The 27,987-nt window shown below is 46.9% G+C and overlaps 2 protein-coding genes across 10 annotated transcripts in view; one reads left to right on the top strand and one right to left on the bottom strand.

Moving 5' to 3' along the window:
• CNNM3 (cyclin and CBS domain divalent metal cation transport mediator 3) overlaps positions 1–13,817 on the top strand; it is a 52,699-nt gene extending 38,882 nt beyond the window's left edge. Inside the window, exons 8-10 of one of the 8 annotated variants that reach the window (XR_014493118.1) lie at positions 119–4,957; positions 12,224–12,410; positions 13,609–13,817. Coding sequence is in view for 2 of the 8 variants with exons in the window: in XM_083368202.1 (XP_083224328.1) it covers positions 1,136–1,194 (59 nt within the window). In the remaining 6 variants the exon portion in view is untranslated. Of the gene's footprint in view, positions 1–118; positions 4,958–9,044; positions 9,295–10,352; positions 10,608–12,223; positions 12,411–13,608 lie in introns of those variants that run through there. The other 7 variants (XR_014493119.1, XR_014493120.1, XR_014493116.1 and 4 more) reach the window with 7 other exon arrangements.
• On the bottom strand, positions 4,234–26,955 carry ANKRD23 (ankyrin repeat domain 23). 2 transcript variants are annotated; one of them, XM_083368214.1, is made up of 9 exons: positions 26,826–26,955; positions 16,047–16,205; positions 14,725–14,856; positions 12,764–12,871; positions 11,650–11,748; positions 10,007–10,105; positions 9,813–9,911; positions 6,925–7,023; positions 4,234–5,958 (listed from the first exon to the last, which is right to left on the bottom strand). In XM_083368214.1, exons 1-9 carry the CDS (start codon positions 26,850–26,852, stop codon positions 5,854–5,856), a joined length of 927 nt encoding a protein of 308 aa, XP_083224340.1. In that variant the 5' UTR covers positions 26,853–26,955; the 3' UTR covers positions 4,234–5,853. The 2 variants fall into 2 exon arrangements, with proteins under 2 accessions (XP_083224340.1, XP_083224341.1); XM_083368215.1 differs by lacking the exon at positions 11,650–11,748.
• Between the last annotated feature and the right edge of the window lie 1,032 nt (positions 26,956–27,987).

Here is a 27,987-nt window from a genome sequence, read left to right as displayed (position 1 = left end):
TAGCCTGGAGACCCTTTCTTTCTTTCTTTTTTTTTAAACCACAAGGTAAATATCTTCAGATTTCTTCTTTTGTTTCCTCCCTCCCCTCTCCTGCCTTGGCACTCTCCCTTTTGGACAGTCAGGGGCCAACCCTGTGCAAACCGTCAAAAGTTTCTAGTCCTCAGGGAGGATTTCAAACACTCTGGCTGGGATGGGAACCAAGACGGCACTTTCAGGGAATGCTGCTACACCTGGATGTACATCATGCCATGAGGCCCCTGGGCCAATAACCAAGTTGCTGGGGAATTCTTCAAGCTGCCAAGGTCAAAAAAAAATAAATGCAAAATACTGGTCTGGACCTTGTGGAGATTAACATGAGTGGGAAAACGTGCAAAGAGGGTCAACAGAGGTCCCTGTCCACCAGCAATCCCTAAATCATGCATGTAAAGCTTTGTAGAATAGATCACATGTCCATTAATGTAAGGAAGAGACAGTGTTTATTTGTCTTATCAATTTCAGAGTCCCACAACATACCTGTCGAGTAGGCCAGCTGCATTCATTGCCCCTTGCAAGTGGAAGGCTGGCATTTAAAAAGCGTGCTCTGTCTAAGACAGGAGTAGGCAACCTTGGCTCGTTTATGACTCGTTGACTTCATCTCCCAGAATTCCTGAGCCAGCATGGGGGTACTATGGTCCCTTCATGACTGGTGGACTTCAACTCCCAGAATTCCTCAGCCAGCATGGGGGTACTATGGTCCCTTCATGACTGGTGGACTTCAACTCCCAGAATTCCTGAGCCAGCCACGCTGAGGGGAAAGGGAGAGGTTTCCAAGCTGAGCCATGCTGGCCCAGGAATTCTGGGAGTTGAAGTCCACGAGTCATGAAGTGGCCATAGTTCCCCCATGCTGGCCCAGGAATTCTGGGAGTTGAAGTCCACCAGTCGTAAAAGAGCCAAGGTTGCCTACCCCTGGTCTAAGAGATTGGGTTGAGCTGAGATTTCAGCCAGGGGTTTGGGGGGAATTGTTTTGCAGCTTGCAATGTCTGGCTTTCCTGGTCAGAAAGCTTCCCCCTCCCTTAGATTATCCTGTTTTGCTGCCAGGCCGCTGCGAGGGTTGTGCCATTACATTTCATGGCTGCTCCTTGTCTCCATGTTCCAGGGAAAAGCCGAAGCAAGTTCAATCTCCAGGAAGAGACAAGCCAGAGTACGGGGGTTTGACTTCCACATGTGGCGTTAGGGCTGCAGGCGGGCCAGCCCAGGAGGGTCCCCTCCCTTAAAACCTCCAGCACTTCTCCTGGCTTCTGCCCGGGTTCCAGACGGACTTCTCGTTGGCCAGCTGCGTTTTCAAAAAGACAATTCCTAAGCCGGTAGGAGCCTGGCCCTCTCGGGGGGAGGGGACCTGGCTGGACCAAACTCCAGTGGCTTCCAGTGCTCCAGCTGGGCTACTACGCATAAGACAATTTGTAAGCAGCGCTTGATTGCGAAGGGTTGGTGGACCTGGGCAAAATGCGTTCGTGGCGGAAAGCAGTGGCCAACAAATACAGACTCCACTCTTTTGATGGCTGTGGTGCAAATGGACGGATGGGGTGGGGGTGGGCGGTTTCCAGGCCATTCCTGCTCATTGCCTTCTCAGCGTCTCTACTTTCACTTCCCTGCCATGCAAATCTCTGGAGGGCCCCGGCTGCAGCTCCCCTAAAAGCACTTCCACTTGCCAGACTCTGCCCGATTTTGCAGCAATGGCCTGAAAAGTTCATTTGTGCCACCTGTCGTTGGCTGGCAGGCCCCCATCTCGGCTCTGGGGCCGACCCCGCAGGCCTGCCATCTTGCCTGGTTCCGATGCTGATCTGGGTTGCAAGCCATGATTCTTGGGAAGCCCCAAGCTCACCCGAGTGCCTGCACCGGGCCCAGCACCCCACACTCCCTGCCCAAACAGTGCCAAAGACCAGCTCTGGGAATCTTGCACATACATCTCTTCTGCCTCCTGGCACCGGGCTTGCCAGCTTCCTGTTGGCCCTGGATCAGCTCCCCTGCATCAAACAGGGATTTCTGCCAAGAGACTCCTGCTACAGCGAAGGGGGGAGGCAGCTACGTGGCCCCCAGCCTGTTCTCTCTCCCGTGGCTGTTGTCCTCCCCCCTTTTTTTCTGGGGCTGCCCCTTTTGCCCACTTGGGAAGAACACCGGGTCTCCGATTTCCCCCGGATTATCTTCCGTCTTGGATTTCCCCTTCCAAGCTCTGGCTGGCAATTCCGTTTTTTCCCTTGGGCGAGAGAAGCTCTCCGCTCCGGCTTTGGCAGAGAGACGTTTCCCTCCTCTCATTACTATACACAGTATTTTCCCTCTGGGACGTGCCCATCCCCAAATCTTATTTTTTACAAGTCGATAAAGAAACCTGAGGGTTCAGGGGAGGATCCCGTTCCCTTTCCCTCCCTCCGTCGCTCAGCCTCTCCCTTTTCACAGCCAACAGCAGAACGTGTCTGAATTGTTTGCGTTGTTCAGGTTGGGTAGTTTTGTTTGTAACCTGCCCACAAGCTGTATCTTCCGGTGGGATTATCTATCCCATGGGTAGGCAACCTTGGCTCTTTTATGACTCGTGGACTTCAACTCCCAGAATTCCTGAGCCATGCCAAGGTTGCCTACCCCTGAATATAAAGTTACTGATGATGGCAGGAGAAACCTGTATCTTTTTTTCTCTCTCTCCTAGTTGAGGTGAGTTATCGCTATTATTCAGGGTCAGGGATTAAAAACAGGATGGGGGTTAAACCCCCCCTTTCCCCCACTTTTTTCTTAGGAAGCATATCATGCTGGAGAGATGCACTGTTTGTTTGTTTTTTCCCCAGCCTCAAGAAGACCTAGGGGTGAAAGTCTGATTTGGGCAGGCCTATCCTTTTGCCGGAGATGTGCTCTTTTGCCAGTCAGCCATTGTGAGGCCCTCAAACTATGTATTCAGGATTAGGCCCAGTTAATCTGTAAGACAGCAGTTGGAGGAGGAGGAGGAGGAGGAGGAGAAGCTGTCGAACATGTGCGGTGGCTGCTTACACACCAGAGGGAATAGGTCTCTCCTTCCTTACCATCCTTTGAGGTTACTGCTGGGCAGATGTTGTCTCTTGGTCTGCAGTCACACGCAGGCGAAGCCTGGTCCACTCAAGATCTAGCTGAGGCATTGGCACAACATGCTAAACTAGGTTAATGTTCACCTTGGCTTGTTTTGCAGTTTAGCATGTGGGTTGAACCCAGCGTGTTTTTTTGGATTGGTGTATTGGGGGGGGATTCAGAAAATGGGTTGCTCTAGTAACCAGGTTGAGTAGATCCTTATTCTGCCTTGAAAAGCAGATTCTTCCGTTTCCTTGGCAGCATTAGAACAACTAGCATCTCCCTCCTAATTCGGCTGGCTGGCATGCCATACTTTCAGGAAACGCATCTGAGATGATTCCAAGAAGACAACCATGGTGAATGCTTGCCACAGAGTGCCTGGGGAGAAATAGCAGGACCCCGCAGGTAGAAAGCTAGCACAGCAAAGACTGGGCTGGGCTGGAACCTCCCTCACTGATACACTAGCATTTTGTTGCCAGGAACTTTGGACTGGAGGACTCTTGCAATCTACGGACAAGGTGATGACTTTGGGGGCGGGGGGTTTTTTTGCACAGAAATTGGGGGCCTTAAATGTCTGTTCAGTGGGTGTAAATAAATTTTACCTTTCAAGGTAAAAGTCACGTTCCAGCCTAGAAAAGACGAGCGATTTCAAGACCAACCTTTTGTTAACAGCCACACTTGCTCTCAACTCCCCATCTTTCAAGACACAGAAATACTTTTTATTATTTACAAAAGAGCAATCACATCACAGCAGCACCGCCCTCACAGAGTTCGGAGGGACAGAAGTCTTAGCAATGTACAGTTAGCCCCCTAAGTGGAATTTCTTTCTGGAACCCCCACCCCCCAGTCTTGCCCACACACACCCTCCATTCGCGGTCAGGGGGTGTTGCGGTGGGCATGGATGTGGGGGGGGGACAGTCCTGAGATGATACCGAAGACCACTGCCAAGCAACCTCAAAGCCAGGGAGGTGGCTAAGACCGATGATTTGCTTGGGCACGGTGGCCTGGTGTGACTTAAATCAGGGCTGGGCAACTGTGGCCCCTTTATCTGGGACTTCAACTCCCAGAATTCCTGGGAGTTTGTCACGCTGGCTCAGGAACCCTGGGAGTTGAAGTCCACTGGTCTTAAAGGGGCTATAGTTCCTCCCCCCCCCCCCCCGACTTAAGAGAAAAGGACTACAGTATCATTTATGACACCTTTGGGGTCACAGTCGATGCAAAGAAGTCAAGTCGTCACTGGTTTACAAAGAAAAATTCAAGTAATCGTCTCAGCCGCCCTTCCTCTGGAAAAGAGAGAGAAGGGGAGGGCGGGAATAAATAAATAATCGCCAGAGCCGGTAGGGTACGAATCCCGTTCCAGAGAGAGAGAGCAAGGCTGGCTTCATTGATGCCCCTCCCGGCTCTGGGGCACGTTTGTTGAAGGCAGACCTTGGAAGTCATGAATAGGTAGAGGTCAATAGGGGGAGCCCAGTCCCCCCAAGTGAAGGGAGTTACTAGAGGGAGGGGGGGTGCCTGCTTGGCATGTGTCGCCCCCCACCCTCTGGAATAGTCCGTCATGGAGCTTGCAAAAGGATGGCCGGCCGGCCCTGTGCAAACTGCGCTGTTGGCCGTATTTGGCCCCTTCTTTCATTGAAGGGATTGAATTGTTGGAGGATCCGGTGCTGTTCAAGCAGCACCAAGTTCTTCGTCCTCTTTAATGTACCAAGGAACGAAGGGGGGGGGGAAGAGAGAGGACACCAGATCAGCAATGGCTGGAAATGGCGACGAGGGAGCAGCTGCTGGCAGCTTTACCGACTGAAGAGATGGGCCCAAAAAGGCAGGTGGATAACGCTTCTCATCTGCTTCACCAGGAGATGCTGACTCGTTCCAGAGAAGAGCTTCATCTTTTGGGGTAAGGAGCTCGGGGGAGGATTTCAATCTGGCCTCCCTCCGGGGTCCTGAGGAGCTCCCCGCAGGACACCCCGCCTCTGGAAGAGACTTCCCCAGCCCTCGACCCCAGCATCGGGGAGGGCTGTGACAAGATGCCCCTTCCAGCGGAGCTGATGCCCAGACCCCACCAGTATACGTGGCAGGTTGGCAGTGAGGCCAGACGCTTCCTCTCAAAAGGCGGCAGATCCAGGGAGTAGCTGGGCTACCGGAGTGGCATCGTCCCTTGGAGGCTGAGCCAGCTGCGGGGGTTAGCTCTCGTGACATTTACAGTCCCCTAAAAAATCTGCATCCCTAACTGGCAGATGCTTGGGTCAGGCCTGTTTTGGCCACCTGCAGTTGGCAGGGGAGCCTCGCCTTTCTCCTTGCACACACACACACACACACACACACACACCCCGGCTTCCGGGATGCGTAAGCCCGCTGGACTTTGGAGGCCGGAAGGCAAAAGCTTCCCTCTGGAGACTTCCCTTGCCTAAGGCCCCGCCGGGCTGCCCTCTAGCGGCAGCCAGGAGGAATGCAGGAGTGCCAAGGCTGCCCCCTGCCCAGGTTTGCTGCATGCACAAAAAAAGTCTCCCATCTCGAGAGACAAAAATTGTAGGAGGTTCCAGAGCCCAGCCGGCTGCCCCATCTCAGCTGGGGGTTCAAGAAGCCTCTTCCCCACTATTGCTGTTGTTGTTCTCTCCACACCAGGATTGACGAGGAAAGGCTAATCTGCCCAGTTTGGTGCAAAACAGGGACAAGGATGGTGAGAGTTGGTCACAGGGTGGTGAAGGTAAGGGGGTGGGGTTTGCTGGCTTGTAGAGTCAATACCCCATTATCCAAGATAACCCCCCACCCCCCGTACACACACACACACACTCAGCAGCTCCTGGCTTGGCCTTGCTGCCGGTTGGCGCACATTTGCAGCGTCTCCCGGATCCCTGTCTGCCAGTCCTTCACCAGGTCTACTGGGGTGACTGTCTCCTGCCAAGACACAAGAGTGGCTCATAGTTAGAAGCAAAGTAGAGCCCCCCCTCCAAAAAAAATCCATTGGACACAAGCCACAAAGCTCACTCTCTCTCCCCCCCCTCCCGTCTGGAGATTCTCAGTCATCCAGGTCAGGTTTCACTTCTCATGCAAGAAGCTTCTTCACTTCTGAAATGAAGAAGCTTCTTGGATGGGAAGCGAAATGTCTTCAAGGAAAAAACAAAAAGTCCAGGGGCCTTTTGAAAAAGCACCTTTGGGACTTGCTCTCTCTTACTCAACAGCATGCCAGTCCTCATGAGGAAGAGTTAACCTGTACCTGGCCTATATGACCACTCCCCACTCCTTTTGCTGCCTCAACTCACTGGTCATCCATCCAGAAGGATGGTTTTTCATTATGCTCGGAGAACATAAAGCTATAAAAGAACCTAACAAAATATCCTCACTCAACAGAAGGGCAGCTACAGAACGTGCATCGCAACTCTTCCCTCCAGTAAAGCAGGCCTTCCGATCCACCCCAGGCCTGCCATTGCTCCCCAAAACTACAAGGCCATTTTTCTTTCACTTTTCACTTTTGCACTAACTCCTGATAATAGTAATAACAAAAGCATTATATGATGGAGGTACGTTTAAACCTGCCTTCCTGAACTATCTGTGACAGTTCCAGCCACTGAAAGACCTTTTAGGGAATTGTCCCACAATGAGGAATGGTTAAGGGATTAAATTATAGGGAGGTCCAACCTTGGCAACTTTAGAAAGTGTGGAGGTCAACCCCCCCAGGTCTTCCTAAAATTGCCAAGGTTGGACCTCTCTGGATTAAATTACGCATCTCCATATGAATAGGGGCACTAAAGCACCAGGTTGACTCGCGTTCTTCCAGATACTTCCAAAAAGTATCTCTGCCCCCACTTAAGATGCTACATTAGCAACGGAGCACCCCACCGCCATCCTGAGTTTTTTGCTCACCTCATTCTGGATGCTAAGATTTGCCCCATACATCAGCAGGGTCTTGACCGCCTTGAATCGTCCTAGCCTGACTGCATCATGAATAGGCGTATCTCCTTCCTGGCCAGGAAAAGAGAGAGAGTCTGCACTCGTACAACACACTTAATTTGGTTATGGATTAACTCATTTTCTGGCCTTGCACATTGCTTTGGAGTAGCCCAGGGGTAGGCAACCTTGGCTCTTTTATGACTTGTGGACTCCAACTCCCAGAATTCCTGTCAGCATAGTTGGCTCAGGAATTCTGGGTATAGAAGTCCACGAGTCATAAAAGAGTCCAGATTGCCTACCCCTGGACTAACCAGACTGGGTTTGGGTTTGGGTTTGCATTTCAGGTTAAGCCACCAACAATGAGTCTCAAGTAATCAAGCTTAATGTGTAGTCCAAATGCATCTACTGCAGGGGTGTCCAAACTTGGCAGTTTTTAAGACTTGTGGACTTAAACTTCTTAAAGTTGCCAAGATTGGACACCTCTGATCGATTGGGTCCTTAGTGACTTGGTGAAACATACAGGGAGTGCAGAATTATTAGGCAAATGAGTATTTTGACCACATCATCCTCTTTATGCATGTTGTCTTACTCCAAGCTGTATAGGCTCGAAAGCCTACTACCAATTAAGCATATTAGGTGATGTGCATCTCTGTAATGAGAAGGGGTGTGGTCTAATGACATCAACACCCTGTATCAGGTGTGCATAATTATTAGGCAACTTCCTTTCCTTTGGCAAAATGGGTCAAAAGAAGGACTTGACAGGCTCAGAAAAGTCAAAAATAGTGAGATATCTTGCAGAGGGATGCAGCACTCTTAAAATTGCAAAGCTTCTGAAGCGTGATCATCGAACAATCAAGCGTTTCATTCAAAATAGTCAACAGGGTCTCAAGAAGCGTGTGGAGAAACCAAGGCGCAAAATAACTGCCCATGAACTGAGAAAAGTCAAGCGTGCAGCTGCCAAGATGCCACTTGCCACCAGTTTGGCCATATTTCAGAGCTGCAACATCACTGGAGTGCCCAAAAGCACAAGGTGTGCAATACTCAGAGACATGGCCAAGGTAAGAAAGGCTGAAAGACGACCACCACTGAACAAGACACACAAGCTGAAACGTCAAGACTGGGCCAAGAAATATCTCAAGACTGATTTTTCTAAGGTTTTATGGACTGATGAAATGAGAGTGAGTCTTGATGGGCCAGATGGATGGGCCCGTGGCTAGATTGGTAAAGGGCAGAGAGCTCCAGTCCGACTCAGACGCCAGCAAGGTGGAGGTGGAGTACTGGTTTGGGCTGGTATCATCAAAGATGAGCTTGTGGGGCCTTTTCGGGTTGAGGATGGAGTCAAGCTCAACTCCCAGTCCTACTGCCAGTTTCTGGAAGACACCTTCTTCAAGCAGTGGTACAGGAAGAAGTCTGCATCCTTCAAGAAAAACATGATTTTCATGCAGGACAATGCTCCATCACACGCGTCCAAGTACTCCACAGCGTGGCTGGCAAGAAAGGGTATAAAAGAAGGAAATCTAATGACATGGCCTCCTTGTTCACCTGATCTGAACCCCATTGAGAACCTGTGGTCCATCATCAAATGTGAGATTTACAAGGAGGGAAAACAGTACACCTCTCTGAACAGTGTCTGGGAGGCTGTGGTTGCTGCTGCACGCAATGTTGATGGTGAACAGATCAAAACACTGACAGAATCCATGGATGGCAGGCTTTTGAGTGTCCTTGCAAAGAAAGGTGGCTATATTGGTCACTGATTTGTTTTTGTTATGTTTTTGAATGTCAGAAATGTATATTTGTGAATGTTGAGATGTTATATTGGTTTCACTGGTAAAAATAAATAATTGAAATGGGTATATATTTGTTTTTTGTTAAGTTGCCTAATAATTATGCACAGTAATAGTCACCTGCACACACAGATATCCCCCTAAAATAGCTATAACTAAAAACAAACTAAAAACTACTTCCAAAAATATTCAGCTTTGATATTAATGAGTTTTTTTGGGTTCATTGAGAACATGGTTGTTGTTCAATAATAAAATTAATCCTCAAAAATACAACTTGCCTAATAATTCTGCACTCCCTGTATTTTATAGATGCAGCCAATGCAAGAGTGCATGAAGTCCTCTCCATCTTGCTCCTGCTTCTAAGATGGGAAGGGGCTACTGGAAAATTTCAGCATTTCAGCCAGCAAAGACCCCTGTCCAATCCTTGGAGTGGCATCCTTGGCAAGGAAAGTCAGGAATCTGTATTATACGACCTGTTTCATACACTGCGCCAAGACATGGATTAATGCACTGGATTCAAACTGTTCAAAGAGAATACAATAGTGAAGCCAGCCAGATTGTGAGCATTATCCAGACCCATCTCATAATAAGCCATAAAAAGTTTCCTTGTTGAGCTTTGTATATTTACTATATGAAGTACCTGCATTAATAACCTAGACTTGCTTTATTGTGTCAATCTGCTCCTTAACTGGCAAAGTGCTCCAAGTCCCAATGTAGACCTCTCCTCACCAGGAATTTGGAGAAGCTGGCAGCTTGAGTTTTGGAGGATGCAGATAAGTTCTCTGCCACCAAGCCATGGTCCCTACCCAATGGCTTGGTTGAAGAACGTTTAGTGCCAAAGAAATTAACACCACCTCATTGATATCCTGTAGAGGTGCCTTATCATTGCTCTTATGTTTGATCATGATCAGAGTTTATCATTGGGTCAATTTTAAAGGGCATAGAAATGGCTATTGAACATTATTATCAATGTTTCTCCCACGAAAAGAGAATTGGGAGAACAGCACCCTAATGAAGGTTGAGCTGGACATGGCCAGGATCAGATACCCCCTGCATTCATCCCCCTGCTTCCTGCACCTTATCTTGGGCATTGATCTTCGCTCCACAGGCAATGAGATGTTCAGCGCAGTCACAGTGGCCAGTCCGAACAGCCACGTGCAAGGGGGTGCTCCATAGCTGCAACCAGAACAGAAGGTCCACCATGAATCCTTAGGTGGGGATGTGGCTTATTTAGGTGCAGGGAAGGGGATCCCCATCTTTCCACTGCTTACCTTGTCCCGTGTGGAAATTTTGGCTCCACGGCTGATCAGCCCCTTGAGGATGTCCAGATGTCCCCCACGGCAAGCCCAGAACAAGGGGGTTGCCTCCAGCTGTGTCAAACAAAACAGAAGAGGCTCACTAAGTTCATTCTTAGGCCTTCTCCAACCTTCCAAATACCGCAGGTCAGATTTCCACTCTTAGGAGGCAATGGAGAAGACCCTCCAATGCATCGCATGGAAAGTTTAGAAAGTCCATTTGGAGAACTTGCTGGTCATCCTGCTCAATAGCTGGATAGGAAAAGCATCAAAAGGTGCTGATTAGCTGCCTAGTACTACCAAAGTGGCCTTCTATTTACAGGAGCTGGGAATACAACACCCACAATTCCTCTGCCAGCATAGCTAGGAATTTGGGGACCTGCAATCCAAAGGAACCAATTGACAAAGGCTACGTTGCCATCTTACTAGAACAAGGATGCGCGTGCCGTGGATCGACCCAGGAGAAAGTTGGACCAGAACAGGCAGCTCTCACCTTAAGTGCCCCTATCTCTAAAAACACAATCCTAGCTCTGCTGCCCCAAGGGACAAGAGGTGTCTTTTTATTGTTTTAAGAAAGGTAAAGACACTCTTGATTCCTGGGAACTGCACCTATCCAATTTTCTGGACTACGGAATGGATGTTATCTGCCTCCTGAAATATTTTCAGTTCCCAATCAATCCGGCTCTGGAATCCAAGCACCTCTCCTCTGGGTCCTAGCCAAGGCTAAACATCATGTTATAAGTGCTAGGCTCCTACTTCCTCGGAATATCCGTTGGCAGAGATATTTAATGCCTTCCTTGCTGGTCTTTTGTGGTAGCAGGAGTGGAGCAGGCTAGGTGGAGCAGAACTGAGTTCATGTCTGTAATCCATGCCTCAGAATTTGACTTTTTCTAAATGTGTGAACAAAGATTTGAACAGCCCCACCCCTCCAAAGAGGAAGTGAAAATAGAGGATGGCTTTTCATTTTAGAATATGCATTGTGACTTTGTATGGAAAAAAAATATATTTGAGCAACTTGGAGACAAACTTTCTACACTTCCCTCTTTGTGCTGAGAAGTTTTACCAGTGCAAGCATTTTTTTCTTGATAGTAGCAGGCAGGCAGAAATGCTGCAACCTGTGCCACTTAGAGGCATACGGCTGGAATGGGCCTTGGAGGTCTTCTAGTCCAACTAGAGCAGGGGTTCCCAACCTGGGGTGTGAGACGATATTCCAGTGGGTGCGAAAACTTGGCTTTTCAAAATTATAGTGCATATGCATAATTTGTTACTGTTATTTCAAACTTTTGTAGAGGCAAGAGTCCTTATGCCATCCAGGCAAATGGGCATCCAATGTCTGGCATGCTGTAACTAGCTTTCCACGATCTGTGAGTGCTGCATCTGTTGAACTACTATTTCCTGCCAGGAAGGAAATTGGGGGAGGCTGACAAAGCAGGTTGGGAAGGCTGACAAACCAGGGACCCAGTCCTCCCATTTCAGGGAAAAGGTCTCCTGGAACGCATGCAAGGAGAAAAAGCGATTCTCGCTTTGTACAAAATGCTCCATATTCTCTGCAACATCAGCACTCCGGGATCTCAGAAACTCTGGGATTGGGGATTCATAAGCCGTCAGTCGAGGCTCACCATGTCTCTTGGCTCCAGTTTGGCGCCCGCTTCCAGCAGCTTGTCCACAATCTCTTTGTGGCCCCGCAAACAGGCTCGGTGCAGGGCTGTGCATTGGAACTGTGGCAGAGAGCAATGAGGAGGTTATCGCTTTGGGATAATTCTCCAGCCTGGCTTTCCCACCACTCTGGTCTGGGGGAGGGGGGCAATGTATTCCTAATGCATCTATTTCCCCATGCACAGCTTTCACAGAAAAGAGGGCGAGGGGACATCTACTGAAGGAAGGAAAAGCGTCCATCCGTGCTTACAAAGCATCCTGTGCCAGATACAGCCCAAGACTCACTTTTATGCACCACTAGTTTCTCTGAGGGATCCTTGGTGCTCTCTGAGCTTGGTTGTTTTCTTGCAGACATTTCATTACCAAACTAGGCAACCTCATCAGTGCTAATACTGACTAGAACTGATGATATTAGTCTGGTAATGAAATGTCTGCAAGAAAACAAACGAGGACCCCTCGTTCCAACCCTAAGCTACAAATATTCTCCTTTATTGGTACTAGTTTCTCTACTGAAAGGTGATTTTTTTCCCCCATAAGGCAGCTGAAAAAGCTCCTGAAAAAGCACCTTTGGGACAACCGTGACCTTGGATGGCTGAGAATCTCCATAGACATCTGGTCTATAGATGTGGCACAGTCAGTGCACTTGGTGGCCAACAGGTGGCGCTTGAATACCGTGCTACTTTTAATGCGACCAGCTCAACTGGCAGAAAATCACTTCAAAAAGGCAAAATTTTGGATGCATAGATAGTTCAGAAAGCGGGGGGGGGGGGGGGGGAAACCACCACCCCTTTTTTTGTCCCCATTCATTCAGATGTCCTAAACTCCCTTTTTATGACCCTGTAGCCCCCTATTCACGGGCTATAAATATACAAATACAAAATGAACGTTAAAATATATGAAATATGAATATGAAACTGCAGCACTGCTTTGGATTTCAAATTCTAGCTGTCTAAAACGAACTTGGGATCTGTTTTCCCCCCCACCCTTCCTTTGCTTCAAGCATCGTGCAGATTTCGGATGAAATGTCAGTCCCTTTGCAAATGGCAGGGCGGGCGCTCCGTGATGATCCCACCATACCTTGTCATGAGTATTGGGGTCTCCTCCGTCCGCTAGATATTTGTTGACAACAAGAATCTGGTTGTCCAACGCGGCAGCAAGAAACTGCTCTGGCTCCACTGATTCTATCTAAGAAAAGAAAAGAAAAGACGGAAGTGGCCCAGATTTATTTTTTGGGGTGCTTAAGAGCCTTAGTGAGCCCACACTTAGAATACTGCATCCAGTTTTGGTCACCATATTATTAAAAAGATGTTGAGACTCTGGAAAGAGTGCAGAGAAGAGCAACGAAGGTGATTAGAGGACTGGAAGCATATGAAGAACGGTTGCGGGAATTGTCGAGTGAAAATAAGAATTAGGGGAGACGTGATAGCAGTGTTCAATATTTGAGGGGCTGCCACAAAGAAGAGAGGGGTCAACCTATTCTCCAGAGCACCTGAAGGGCAGGACACGAAGCAACAGATGGAAACTAATCAAGGAGAGAAGCAATCCAGAACTAAGGAGAAATTTCCTGACAGTTAGAACGATCAACCAGTGGAACGGCTTGCCTCCAGAAGTTGTGGGTGCTCCCATCACTGGAGGCTTTTGAGAAGAGACTGGAGAGCCACTTGACTGGGATGTCATAGGGACTTCTGCTTGAACAGGGGGTTGGACTAGAGGACCTCCAAGGTCCCTTCCAGCTCTTGTTATTCCGTTATTCCTTTTATTAAGAATGGCAATCTACCTTCATCTTGTTGCCAAGGAAACATCACGGACACGAAGAAGTCTTTATGTTTTATATAAAGAAGCAGAAAGAGAAGGATAATTTTTATCTTCTCATTGCAAGTTTTTTTTATCCACCCTCCTTTTTTTACATTTGTCTTTTCCAGAAATAGAGGCTTCCCCTGAGACTGACTGCCTTTCAAAATAGTGCTGCTAAATGAATGAAAGAAGCAAAAGAAATGTATACAGCTATATTCAATGCCACCTAAAGAATGTTTATGGTGAAAGAAGAGAAACAGCTGGAAAACATGTGGAGGAAGGAGATGAAATTGTACTTAATCTGGAAAATGCGTATAAAGAGATGTGGCTCTCCTTATCTCTGTCTTAAAACTCGTAGGCCTTTGGGGATTTGCCACCGATTAAAAAAAGCATTTAAATTGGATCAGATACGGGAACAAATCTCAGCGACTGAGCCAGTTTTAAAAGAGAACTGGAGAATCTTCTGAAACTCAGGATCTCAGCTGCTCCCCCCCCCACTCTGATAATATTTGTTTCCTCTGGAATTGCAGCCAGAAAGTCCAGATAGTCTCCAACTTACAACCTTTCGTTTAGCGACCGTTCAAAGTTACAACAGCACTGGACAAGGGGACTTATGACCAGTCCTCACACAACCCGTCGTGGCGTCACCGCGCTCATGTGACCAAAATTTGCGCACCTGGCAACGGGCACCTATTTGCGATGGTTCCAGTGGCCATTTGCCGCCTTTCCTGCGAGGTTGTGACGAGCAAAGCCAATGGGGACATTCAGATTTACTTAACAGCCAGGTGACTCGCTTAGCGACTCCAGTGATTCACTTAAAACCAGGGCAAAAGTCAAAAAGTCAGGCTCAACTCATTTAAAAGTCTGCTTGCATAGAAATGAAAAATTCTGGTCCCAATTGTGGTTGTAAGTTGGGACCTGGGGTGGACCATAAGGCCAGGGGACTTCCCGGCCAAGCCAAGATGGCCCACAGGCCTCTGGGGAAAAGCCAAGTTTCAGAGGCAAGCAGGGTGGAGCCCAGTGTATATCGGTTGCCCCCAAAAGTCCACTTTTGAATTCCGACAAGCAAAGCCATTTTTAGCTCTTGCCAGTGTCTGATCGGGGTGCTCTAAGCTGTCTCTGGACATGGCCAAATCTAATTTCATCTCGGAGATAGACCCTTGGAGCTCTCAGGGCAGCCTGACTCCTCCTCAAACAAGCCGAAGAGATTTTGCACGTTTGAGGAAACCCCCCAGAATACTCACAATAATTTCTGGTTCCTGGGGTTTGGGGAGGACCACTTTCTTACATTTCTTCTTCTGCTTGTGACGCTTGACAATGGCCGCCAAGTCCTCCAAGGTGTCAATCTTCAACCTGGCATGATTGAGGGCCTCAAGCTGGAAAAGATGATAGCGCCATTGTGAGAAATAATAAGCTCAATGCACAGTTGTTAAGTCAGGACACCAGATCTGAGCTGCAAATATCTGGAACAGAGGTCCCCAACCTTTTGGGCACCAGGGACAGGTTCCGTGGAGAGAGGTTTTTCCGTGGACCGGATAGCACGTGGTTTTGTGTGCTGCCTGCATCCCACGGATGGGGCTTTGCTTGTTTTTGCGGACTGGTTGCTGGCATGCTGCGGCCCAGTACCAGTCCATGGACCAGGGGTTGGGGTCCCCTGATCTAGAAGACCCCTAGGGAGAAGGAATCAGCATTCTGGATCTCTTTGCTGCCCTCTAGAGGTCAGCCAGAGTCTGGCCCAAGCCCAACTGGGATAATCCAAAGCATGCTTCCCCACAAAGATTGTACACCCCACAAGAGTTCACATGATGATGCCCATTCATCTATTCCTCCAAAAACAATCTTGTTGAGCCAGGAGACAGGGCCTGGCCCAAAGTCAAGCAAGTGAGATCCCTGTTTAAGTGGTGACAAACCTGGCCTCTTCAGATCCAGGTTATCCGAGCTGCAAACATCAGGGTCACCCCCTAAATGGCAGCAAAGCAGTAGTTGCTGCAGCAGGAAGGTTAATAGTCTCAATTAGTGTGATTGTTGAAGCACTATTGGACAATCTGAAAGATCAAGTTGGGGTTCAATGCATCCTGGAGAAAACCCATTCATGTGGATTCTAAGAGCTGACACCATCTTGATGTCACACCATTGTCACCTTTGGTGGTAATCTGGAATTTTGCAGCCCCTGAAGGGTGCTCCCTTCTTCCCAGCCTGGGTACTGTTCAGACGTGCAGAAGCATTATAAAGATGATCAAAAGAACTCCATCTTGATTCTCTTTGGTACTGGAGACGGCAGAGAGAAACTCTTAAGAGATTATCAAGATTGATCCCAAACCTTCATGGTAAGCCAGGTCAGGAAAGTTACCCCAAGGATTCCAGAAATTCTATTTTGTGCTTAAAGGATATGTTAACAAACTTTGAAAGTCAGCCAAAATTGGTCTCGGGTCCTTCTGATACAAACACACACACACACACACACAAACACACACACACACACACACATCCTTTCCACTTTGCTAGCACCGAATTCCTGCTTCACCATCTTTCTACAGCTTTTACAGAAACTCAGCAAATGGCTCACCTTTTTCTTCTTCTCGTCTTCCACTTTCTGCTTCTCTCTTTCCACCGATTCCCACCAGGGCCCAGCTTGACCTGAACGCCATCGTTCAGGCTCCCAGGCTGTGCCTCTCGCCCTTGCTGCAAAACAGCCGACTTTCTCTTCGGGCCGTTCCTCACTTACCTAGGGAAGGAGACCAGGTAGAAAACCAATCATAAGAAGGATGCTCTGGCACCTTGGCTCTTTTATGACTTGTGGACTTCAACTCCCAGAATTCATGAATTCCTGCTGGCTCAGGAATTCTGGGAGTTGAAGTCCACGAGTCATAAAAGAGCCAAGGTTGCCTACCCCTGGCTCTGGGTCGTGAGAGACCTTCAAATGCATTTACACCCCCAAATGGGGGCTGCTGGGAGACAAGGAAGCGTGGGTCTAGTAGAAGGAATCCAGAAGTTTGCAGAAATAAAAACAAAACATTTGCAGCCTTATTAAAAGAGGTGATTTGTTTCCTCAAATAGATGATATGGGAGCCGAGCCAGAAAATAGAAATAGAAAACAGCAGTTGGAAAGTGTGTGTGTCTGTGTTTGGGGGCTGGGGGTGTAGAATGGGGAGGTGGAGAGAATCGGCATGCACTTTGCGAGGGGGAGGCAGGTCACAAATTTTAAGAGATGCCCCCTTGTTTGTGCTCTACTTTTGGCTATCTAATTAACTCATCAGCCACAGCAGGAGGTCCATCGTGCTAAAATAATGTTTTGGCAATACAATTGGTTTAGTTCTTGAGCTAATGAGTGTTTATTCTTCAAGCTCTGTTGCTCTATTAGCAGTTAATATGGCTTCCTTGATCGGTTGTTGTAGTTACTTCTCTGCAAAGCCCTTGAAGAAAGAAAAATGCATATGGAGATGGAAATTCCAGGAGTGGAATCCAGACACTGAGGCTCACTCTAGATTTAAAAGGCAACCAGGAAGGCATTCCAAAGGTGCTTTTTCAAGCGGCCACTCTTTTGCCTCGAAGACATTTCACTTCTCATCCAAGAAGCTTCAAGGAAAAACAAAGAATGTTCCAGTTGCCTCTTGAAAAAGCACCTTTGGGGCAACCTTGATTTGGATGATTGAGGAAGGAAGGAAGGAAGGAAGGAAGGAAGGAAGGAAGGAAGGAAGGAAGGAAGGAAGGAAGGAAGGAAGGAAGGGTCTACAGCCATATTTCTCAACCTTAGCAGCTTTAAAATGTGTGAACCTCAGCTCCCAGACTTTGGTTGGGGAAATCTGGCAGTTGACTTCCGCACGTTAAAGTTGCTGAGATTGTCAAACGCCACTCTAACTTCCTCAGACTAATGATATGTTGGATTTCATCCCCCATGATTCCCACCCCTCATAGCTGTGCTGCTAGGGATTATGAAAGCTAAAATCTAACACAACTGGAAAGCCCAGGCTCCTGGAAAGTGGGATACCAAGCCCTCTTATCTTTATTGTTCAGAAAACTCCCTGAAAGAGTACTAGCCTTGCTAGTCTATCAGGGCTACTGCAAAATGGGTGCCATCATCAAGAAGGCCCTGGAACTGACAACCACTATAAAATGGGAGCAATCACTCATGGAGTCATGTTTTCTAGACGACACTGAGCTGTGTTGGTGAGCTACAAATTATGGAGAACGGATCAAGACCCTATTCTGCGGCACTGCCCCTTCCTTCTGCTTCCATCTCTTTACAAGGGTGGGGAACCTAAAATGTGAATGGTTCACTGAAAGGTGGAAACTCAATTCCATGAGAAAATTGTATTACAGAATAACAGAGTCGGAAGGGACCTTGGAGGTCTTCTAGTCCAGCCCCGTGCTCAAGTAGGAGACCATTTCAGACAGGTGGCTGTCCAATCTCTTCTTAAAAATCTCCAGTGATGGAGCAGCCACAACTTTTTTGGGGGGAAGCCATTCCACTGGTTGATTGTTCTCACTGTCAGGAAATTTCTCCTTAGTTCTAGGTTGCTTCTCTCCTTGATAGGTTTCCATCCTTTACTTCTTGTCCTGCCTTCAGGTGCTTTGGAGAATAGCTTGACCCCCTCTTCCCCTTAGGGAAGGACAGCTGGTAGCTAGCACCACTGAGCAGAAGCATCAAGGTCCACTGGGACTGTCACTCAAACTGAAGCACAAGACGGGTTAAAAATCTGAGTTCAAAAAAAAGAGGGTGGTGCTTGGGTGTTGGGTGGGGTATTTTAAAGACTCAACTAATAATTCTGGGAATGAGGGGAACTGTCCATCTCTTTTCCTAGATGTGTCAGTTCTACACAAATAGAGGTAAGTCTGAGGGAGGTGTTATAGTTGCAGCTTATTGGTTTTATTAGCCATCCAGAATCATTCAATTGAGATGGGCATCCAGACAATTCAATTAATCAATTCCTTCCCCACTTGTATTCAGAAGGGCTACCCTGTAGGGAAGGCTGCATCCCGACAACACTCCTAACTCATTACTGAATTAATTCATTCACACCAAAGTTAATACGACTCAAAGTCAGCAAATATACTTGGTAGGTCTTTATCTGACCCAGTTTGTGGGGTTTGTGTGAAAACAAGGCATACCAAGTGGCACTTAATCAGAAACAACAGCAACGTGTTCTACTTCTTGTGATTCAAGCAAACTAACTGGAGAGCGAAAGGTGTCTGTTAAATCCCAAATGACATTTGCATCCATCCATATATCGTCTGCCGATGCAAATGACATATTTCCCTGATTATCAAAATGATGCCGTTACTCAGAATATGCAGATCATCACCACAAATAACCTAAAATTAAGGTTAAAAAAATTAACAAGTTGAACGGCTTGATCCAGATGCAGTGGATTAAACTGTTCTTTTAGGGGGATACTTGAACAGAAAAACGAGGGACAAGTGTCAATACTAGGCTTAGCTGCATGCCCTTGTTTAGCTGGTTTAAAGAGAAACCACAAAAATTCATTGCAAAGAAAAAAAATTGGGCCTAAATAGTCACACCACCGCCTAACAAAGCCTCCAGATTCAGGCGAAGTCTATCTGCCAACATTGGCAACGGAATGACAGAAATAGGAAAGGGGATTGTGTTAAGCATTCCATTTACAGCTTTTCTTTCACTGGCTGCCTTGAGATGAACTTAGAAAACAATTCCATCACATGTTGTTATTATTTTAATTCTGGCTCCTCATGCATTTTTAAAGTGACAGCAGCTTATGAATTATTTCTGGCTGATTGCTTTGTCACGTTATTTTAATTGTGTTTTAAATCAAACTCCAGCCTTGTCATCTGCTGGGTATGTGCCTTGTTCTGGAACAGCAGGATATAAATTATCGAAGTAAACAAGCACAGATGCATCTGGATCTCAGGCAGGACAAACGGGTGGCTCTGATCCGGCAGCTTTCACCCGGGTTCGGTCCCAGTGCCCATCACCTTGGGGAATAATTTGTCGGCTTGGAGAGGGACGGTGGTTGGCATCAGTTGCCTTTAGAAGGCACGAGGTTGGGGATGGGCAGAGTCTGAATGGAAGAGATGGGATGGGATCCAATTCTAGGCACCATGAAAAAAAAATCCTTCTCACCACTCGGAACAAGCAACAGGCGGGAAACTCACCAGGAGAAACTTGGGTGGGTTCGATTTTGAGATTTTGAAAGTGGGATATGCTCACCCTCTCCAAAAACCTGAAAAAGGTACCAGCAAGGAAGGATATTTCCAGCTGGGGGATCCTTGGTGCTCTCTGAGCTTGGTTGTTTTCTTGCAGACGTTTCATTACCAGAACCAGGTAAGATGACCTTACCTAGTTTGGGTAGTGAAATGTTTGCAAGAAAAGGCCCAAGGACCCCTTCACCTGAAAAGGTGTCCCCCCAGGAGGGGAGCAACCTGCTCTCTGTCTCCCAGAGAACAAGATATGGAATGATGACCCTAATCATGGGGATGTGAGGACCAAGAGCAGTTGGATGGTGCTCTGGAGGAGTGGTGGTGATGTTCATGATGATGATGGAGATCCATCTCTTGGTGAGGGTTTCAATTGTGATACCGCCCCAGGTGGAGGATTGCTCTCAAAGATTTCACAGGCTGGAAGAAATTCAGAAAGAAATCAACCAAGACAGCCAGTTCTTATGAAGAGAGCTGGATGCATCCACACTGCAGAAGACACCTTCAAATACCTAAAAAGCTGTCACAGAGGTGGTGGTCAAGCTCCCTTCTCTGGTTTCAAAGATCAAGACACCCCCCCCCCCCGCCGCAGAATAATGTATTTAAATTGTAGTAGGGGAGATAAGGCAAATAGATGGGGAAGTAATGGAGGTAGTGACAGATTTTATTTTCCTGGGCTCCAAGATCACTGCAGATGGGGACTGTAGCCAAGAAATTAAAAGATACTTGCTCCTGGGGAGGAAAGCCATGGCAAATCTAGACAGCACACTAAAAAGCAGAGACATCACCCTGCCAACAAAAGTGCGTATAGTCAAGGCTATGGTCTTCCCAGTTGCAATGTATGGCTGTGAAAGTTGGACCATAAGAAAGGTTGAGCGCCAAAGAATTGAGGCCTTTGAACTATGGTGCTGGAGAAGACTCCTGTGAGTCCCTTGGACTGCAAGGCGATCAAACCAGTCAGTCCTAGAGGAGATCAACCCTGACTGCTCTTTAGAAGGCCAGATCCTGAAGCTAAAACTCAAATACTTTGGCCACCTAATGAGAAGGAAGGACTCATTGGAGAAGACCCTAATGCTGGGAAAGATTGAGGGCAAGAGAAGAAGGGGACGACAGAGAATGAGGTGGCTGGATGGAGTCACTGAAGCAGGAGGCGTGAGCTTAAATGGACTCCAGAAGATGGTAGAGGACAGGAAGGCCTGGAGGAACGTTGTCCATAGGGTCGCGATGGGTCGGACACGACTTCGCAGCTAACAACAACAAGGGGAGATAAATTCCAACTAAATTCTTTTGGGGGGAGGTAGGGGGGAGAACCTCCTAAAAGTAAGGGAAGCGGGACACTGGCCAGGGAGGGTGTCTTCCTTTCACTGGAGGGGATCAAGCAGAAGCTGAACAGACATCTGGAGAGAATTTGATCTGGATCCCTGCACTGAATAGATCTGGTCCTTCCAACCCCAAGATGGGAGGATCCTATGAAAAACCAGTTCTCCGTTGGGCTTCTAGCTTTCAGGACAGACGATGGAACGCCATAATAGCCCAATTTTATGGAACCTTCTTCTCCTTCCCTTCACCCAGCTGCCTGGAGTGCCCTCCTTGGCCAAGGCATTTGATTTCTGCAAAGTTCCAAGCCATCCAAGCCGTGCCCCTCCCTCACCGGGAGGTGGGGGGAAACAGGGCTAGTTCCAGCTCTGACATGCCTCCCATGCCCCAGATGAAGCCACTTCTATTTATACACAGGCCTCAGGGTGTGACACTCTGCAAAAACATGATGCGGTGTCAGTGCCCGGTCACATTGCCAGTAGGGGTTGCCGAAGGGCAGGCAGAGACAGCCAGGCGCCAGAGGCAGAGCGGGTCCCAAATCCCCTCTTTGGCCTGGGGAAAGATCCCCTGGGACCCGCTCACTCCACTAATTTGGAGGAAAAGGACCCCTGCAGCTCACCTATTACAGCCTCTGCCCAGGGCACGATCCAGTAGAGCATCGGGGAGCTTGTCCAAAGGGGCTTCCTGATGGATGCAGACCCCTTTAGGGGAATAAAAGGGGAGCAAGGAGCCCTCAGACCAAGGGTCTGCCCTCTGTCTCTCCCCACTTACAGAGACTTCACAGTTCGGCAGAAATACCAGCTGCATTCACACAACACGTGAACCTACTCAAATTGAGGACCAGCAGCTGCATTTGCACACGGAACGCAGTTTGGGGAAGGAGGGTTAATCGGCACTCGTAGGGCTTAGCTCAATGTTTCTCCAAACTCGGCAACTTTCCGATGCGTGGACTTCAACTGACAGACTTCCCCAGCTGGGGAATTCTGGGAGTTGGGAGTCCACACATCTGAAAGTTGCTGAGAGTAGGAAGCAGTGGTTTACCCTGTTGGAGAAATCAGCCAGCTTGGTTAGTTTAGAATCCACTGTAATGGGCAAACCCAGAAAACGGGCTTATTCAGTTAACTGGGTTAAATGTGCAAAACCAGCCGGTCTGCTTGCTTTGTATGTTTGGGGAACCAAAGAACTTAAGACAGCCATCCTGTTTTCAATCACTTTCTGTCTCCTTAAAGAACCCAACTGGGGAAGGGCTTTTTTTAGGGACCAATTGGGGACCCAGGAACTCAAGTTGAGCACTTCTCCGTGAGGTCTTCTGAAATGAACCAGCTGAAGCAGCCTATGGCTCAGGGAACAGGAGCCCTCAACCTCATCGCTACCGAAACCTGATCCCATCTTGGCATTCCCACCTTCTCAGGCCAAGCAGCCAAGGAATGTCTCCACTGCTCTCCTGGGGAATTCCAGGCACTACAATATGGTCAACCTGCTTCCTTCCTTCTTAGGCTAACAAACTCTTAGGAATCTTGAATGGTTTTTTATAAGAGGGCAAGGAAGTTTTTTGGCCTGAGGCAGCCACTAAAAATAAGATCCCTGCCGTCTCAAGGCCAGGAATGGATTTGTTGATGTTTTGGGGAGAACCTCTCTCCTCCATTGACACCTATGAAGCATTCAAAGGGTTTTCTGGGGAGTTGTGAAGGCCCTCAACTGAAGAAACAAACAGTCTGCTCTAACTGACCCAAGACTTCTCTCCATCATACTACGTTTCCACCTACTTGGATGTAGAGAGGAAAGATCTTTTGAACATCACACGGTAACAAAATCTCAGCCATGCTCCTTACCATTCGGCAGAGTCCTTGTGGGTCAAATAATCCATTACACCAGATTAGGCTTAAGGACTGGAGGCTTCTGATTCCTGACCTAGTGCTATTGCAGGGGAAGGGGACCTTGGCTCTTTTATGACTCGTGGACTTCAACTCCCAGAATTCTTGAGCCAGCCATGCTGAGGGGAAAGGGAGAGGTTTCCATGCTGAGCCATGCTGGCTCAGGAATTCTGGGAGTTGAAGTCCACGAGTCATAAAAGAGCCAAGGTTGCCTACCCTTGTGCTATTGTATTGGGAATCAGGAATCTTGAATGTTTGTGGGCTCAGACGTGTGGGAATTGATGGATCAACCTAAATTGGAACAGCTGATTTCTGGTTTCTCGGGTGCTCCGTGCCAAATGAGGATTGAGGAAGGGGTGGGACGGGGAGCCTAGAGCCAACTCTTTATTGATACCACAGCCACAACTGGGCTCATCCTCCTGCAGCCCTTTCTGATCCCTTATTGTACCATAAACGATTCTCTCCTTCTAAGGCAAGAGATTTTCTTGACTTATTTCCCCCCCAATCTAGAGCTCTCTTCTTGGCAGAGTTCATGAGGCATCTGGACCTTTTTAAAAGGGGTGCAGGGAAATCCCACAGCCTCGCCACCTAGAAGGAGACCATCTCAAAATATAATTCAGTATTTGAGAAGGAATATTGGATGGATTGTTATCCATTCAGGGCAGGAAAACTGACCGGTCCAAGGCTGAGAATGTCAAAGACTCCTCCATATTTCTAATTGTTAAGCTGATAGTGTCAGTGGACAAAAAAAAATCATGGAAAAAAGCGGTATTGACACTTGAGAAAAAAGGGCGTGGTGCATCAAATCTCAGCCACACGTTGCTCAATCTCCCAAAGTGTGCATAGGACAACTCCTAAGCCTGTGATTGTCAAATTAGCGACTTCAAGATGTGTGGACTTCAACTCCTAGAGAATTCCTAGCCTGCATGAAGCCCACACATTGCTAAGGTTGAGAAAGACTGCCCTAAATCATGGTTGTCAGTACATCCTATCCCCGCACCAACCAATCATCCTCTTTTCTGATTTAATAGAATGGCCTGGTTCACACACGTGATGACTTAGATGGACTTTTTCTAATGTGCTGAACCAGAAACAATTTACTTCTATTTCAGTCTAATCTACCATGTTAAGAAGAGCCCATCCAGCGAACAAGGCAGAAGCGAAAACAGCAGGAAGATTACAGTTGAGAGTTTGGTTTTAAAAAAGAACATCACACATTGTGCAGGCAGATAAACGTGTCTGCTCCTGGGAATGAAAACTTGGCTGATTCATCTTCTGTAGCTCACAGTTCTTCAAGCACTTGCCTTCAGGCACCACAAACATCTATGAAGTCCTCTTTCAAATTATTGATTCAACTTATATCCCATATTTCTATTCAGAGAACATTCAACTCTGGGAGAAAATATGGAGTATGGGTTCACATTAACACATGACACCCCAAATCCAGGACAAGAAGAAAATTGCTATTCACAGTGTGTGCCACATCCATACCAATAAACAACCGGTGTTCTGATAATGTTCTCACAGACACTATTAGCTACCATTCTATAGCATCCTAGTTTAAGGTAAAGGTAAAGGTTCCCCTGCACATGCATGCTAGTTGTTTCCAACTCTAGGGGCCGGTGCTCATCTCCGTTTCAAAGCCGAAGAGCCAGCGTCTCCGTGGTCATGTGGCTGGCATGACTAGACGCCAAAGGCGCATGGAACGCTGTTACCTTCCCACCGTAGTGGTCCCTATTTTTCTACTTGCATTTTTACGTGCTTTCAAACTGCTAGGTTGGCAGAAGCTGGGATGAGTAACAGGTGCTCACTCTGTTACGCAGCACTCGGGATTCGACCCGCCAAACTGCCGACCTTCTGATCGACAAGTTCAGCGTCTTAACCCACTGAGCCACCGCATCCCTTAGGATCCTAGTTTAGAGTTGTATAAACTCATCTATGTCATTTGGGGGGAGATGGATTCAGACAACCCAAAGCTCTGCAAACAACTAGACCAGGTTGATAGCCAGGTCTATGACAACATTGATCTTTGCCAAAAGTTTGAGAAGGCACGTAGAAGCGGTGATGAATATATGATTATATTTTACTCAACATTTATTATACATTATTCATCACGCTATTCATCACTTGCTAGTGGCAAAAATATGATTCATTACCAGCTACAAAAAGGGATCCATCATATTGTAAGTTAAAATACCCCACATTTTATGCAGATCCAGATCTCAGCTCAGTGCAGGTGAGCTGAAACATTGTAAGATTAAAGAGAAACGTTTAAAAAGCGTTCTGAATTTCAATCCGTAAGTTTTCAGAAGCCTGCTTTGTCGGCCATGAATGCTGATGAGTTGCATAGTGTTGGATGTTTGTGATTTTATTCTTAATTCCCCCTTGAGAAGCAACCGTTCAAATTTTGGTAAGAAATTTTGCTCCCTTCAAGGCTGAGATTTCCTCCGGTTACTGAAATGACCCAGTTTCTGGTCCGTTCCCCATGCACGCTGGCTTTGCCTCACCGTGGAAAAATGTAGTGCCTGCACACATCAGCTAAACTGGCACAGGAGAAACACAAGAGGTTTCTATGTGAGAGGCAATGTTGTTGTTTTTTCCCCAAAAAGATCCCCGCTTGAAAACAAAAATGAAATTTGAGTAGAGTCTGCCTGCATTTGGATAACAAATTTAACTAGCTTTCTCACGACCTCATTTTTCTAGGTTCATACAATACATGGAACCCAACCAAGCTGGTATCGCGCATCACATTCCTCAGTGGGGTGGTGGTGGGGGAGTTGATGGAATCAAGAGTTTGAATTAATCAAATTCCTATGACTGTGATGCAAGACATCAGAAGTTTAATTGGCCTGAGGGATGTAAAAACCCATCCCACGGTTTTCTGCATTCTCCCCTAATAACATCTTTATGATTTGATCTGCAAGTGGGACACTCTTACCCAAACTCACAAGTCAGTCTTGGACTGGATTAGAACATAGAATAAGAGGGTTGGGAAAGGACCCTTGGAGGCCTTCAGGTCCAACCTCCAGTTCAAGGCAGGAGACCTTATTGTATCCCAGACAAATGGCTGTCCTATCTTTTCCTGAAGATCTCTAGCAATGGAGCACTCACAATTCTGGAGATAAGTTGTTCCATTGATTTACTGTTTTGTCGGGAAATTTCTCCTTAGTTCTAGGCTGGATCCCTCTTTAATGAGCTTCCCACCCATCATTTCTTGTCCATCCATCGTTTCTTGTCTTGCCCTTTGGAGAATAGCTTGACCCCTTCTTCCCTGTGACAGCCCTTCAAGAATTGGAAGGCAGCTATCGCGTCACCCCCTAATTCTTCTCTTTGTTAAACTACACATAACCAATTCCCTCAATTGTTTGCATTGTTATATGTAAGGGTGTAGGTCTATACATATGTTGTATATAGTAGGTTTAAATGTGTGTTATGTATGTGTACACCTGGAGAGCAAGTAACTAGATTTCATTTTTAATGTGTGCCACTGTGCCCAGTTAAAAATGACAAGGCTGTCTATCTATCTATCTATCTATCTATCTATCTATCTATCTATCTATCTATCTATCTTTTATAAATCAATTTATCATCTATCAATTTATCATCTATCATCTATCAATTTATCATCTATCTTCCATAAATCATTTATCATCTATCAATTTATCATCTATCAATTTATCTATCATCTATCTTCTATCAATCAATTTGTTATCTATCATCTATCAATTTATAATCTATCTTCTATTAATCAATTTATCATCTATCAATTTATCACCTATCAATTTATCTATCAACTATCTTCTATCAATTTATCATCTATCATCTATCAATTTATCATCTTCTATAAATCAATTTATCATCTATCAATTTATCATTTATCATCAATTTATCATCAATCAATTTATCTATCAATCTATCTAATGCTTTATTATCTGCAGTTCCCTCCCTCCACACCCCCCCCCCCCAATTCTTCTCAGTCTTACCAACTGCTGAATGCTGAGGATCTCCATGGTCCTCCCTTCCAGAGCCACAATGCTCTCTCCGCTGACTTGCCCGGCTGCAGCTGCATTTATTCCGTCCTGGGAAGGGTGGATTTAGGCTGCCATCCAAAACTCCTCTGGGCCCAGCAACTGGATTGCTGGAGTGCCATGTAACGCCCGCTAAAATAACTTCATTAAATGCCTCTAGTGAGTGCCCATATCCAGAGGGACAGAGGGAGGGAACCGGCCATTAAGTCAACATTTCAGTTGTTGAGCTTCCCAAGCTTTTGATGCAACCAGATTTGGCTTTCCTATTGGCCCAGGAGAAATGGCTACAGCCCGTCAGAAAAAGCCATTTGGGGGAATGTTTCCCTGCATTGTTGCAGAGCTACGGCAGAGGATGGGCGAGGATGGGGTCTAGTCATGGGGTCTTCAACCTTGGCAACTTTAAGACTTGTGGACTTCAACTCCCAGAATTCCTCAGCCAGGTTTGCTGGAGTGCCATGTAACTTTGCTGGCTGAGGAATTCTGGGAGTTGGTCCACAAGTCTTTAAAGTTGCCAAGGTTGAGGATCCCTGGTCTAGGGTGTGTTCGGGACTAAGACTCCCCCAGTCCCTTGCTAGTGGCCCTGATGGGCGTTAAGAGTCCAACACATTAAGAAGATCCAAGATTTCCAGATTCATGCAGCTTTGCACCTCTAAGGCTAGTTAGTAGTCAGACTTTAAAGCTGACATTTTTCATAATAGGCTGCTTCCACCATTAGCTAACAGCAATTTGTATATTTATGGTTGAGTAATGGAGAATGTAGGAGCATTAAATACAAGAATCGTGCACCTGAGAGTGACTCACTCATTTTAGGAAAATGTTTCTTGTCACCTGGGAGTTTTCATTTTGAAGACAAGAATGAGAATCAAGTGCTGAGCTTTTTTGGAGAAAAATTGAAACGAGGCAAGCCTCATTTCAGACACACTTCCACAAAAATCCCATTTTTAAAATGTCAAATTAATTCCCCGTTGCTGAGTGGATAGAGAATGACCAAGAACCACGATTGTTGGACTTCCCAGCACAGCCAGAAGTGGGGAGAATGGTTTGACGTATTAGACCATAATTTCCTTACGGAATACAATCTAAGACCTCCTGCCTTAGTAAAATTAATAATCAATTT

Source organism: Vipera ursinii (assembly GCF_947247035.1).
Source record: "Vipera ursinii genome assembly, chromosome: 8".
In the NCBI taxonomy this organism is placed as follows: domain Eukaryota; kingdom Metazoa; phylum Chordata; class Lepidosauria; order Squamata; family Viperidae; genus Vipera; species Vipera ursinii.
Note: the sequence above shows the minus strand (reverse complement) of the source record. Positions and strands in the feature narration are given on the sequence as shown.

Bases quoted from the DNA above. Each gene is read 5' to 3' on its own strand.
- ANKRD23 (XM_083368214.1), bottom strand. From the start codon at position 26,852: ATGGAGATCCTCAGCATTCAGCAGTTG. The intron at 9,912-10,006 runs GTAAGCAGTGGA...TTCTGGTTGCAG, and splicing joins AAATTTCCACACGGGACAAG to CTATGGAGCACCCCCTTGCA. The intron at 7,024-9,812 runs GTGCAGGAAGCA...TTTCCTGGCCAG, and splicing joins AGATCAATGCCCAAGATAAG to GAAGGAGATACGCCTATTCA.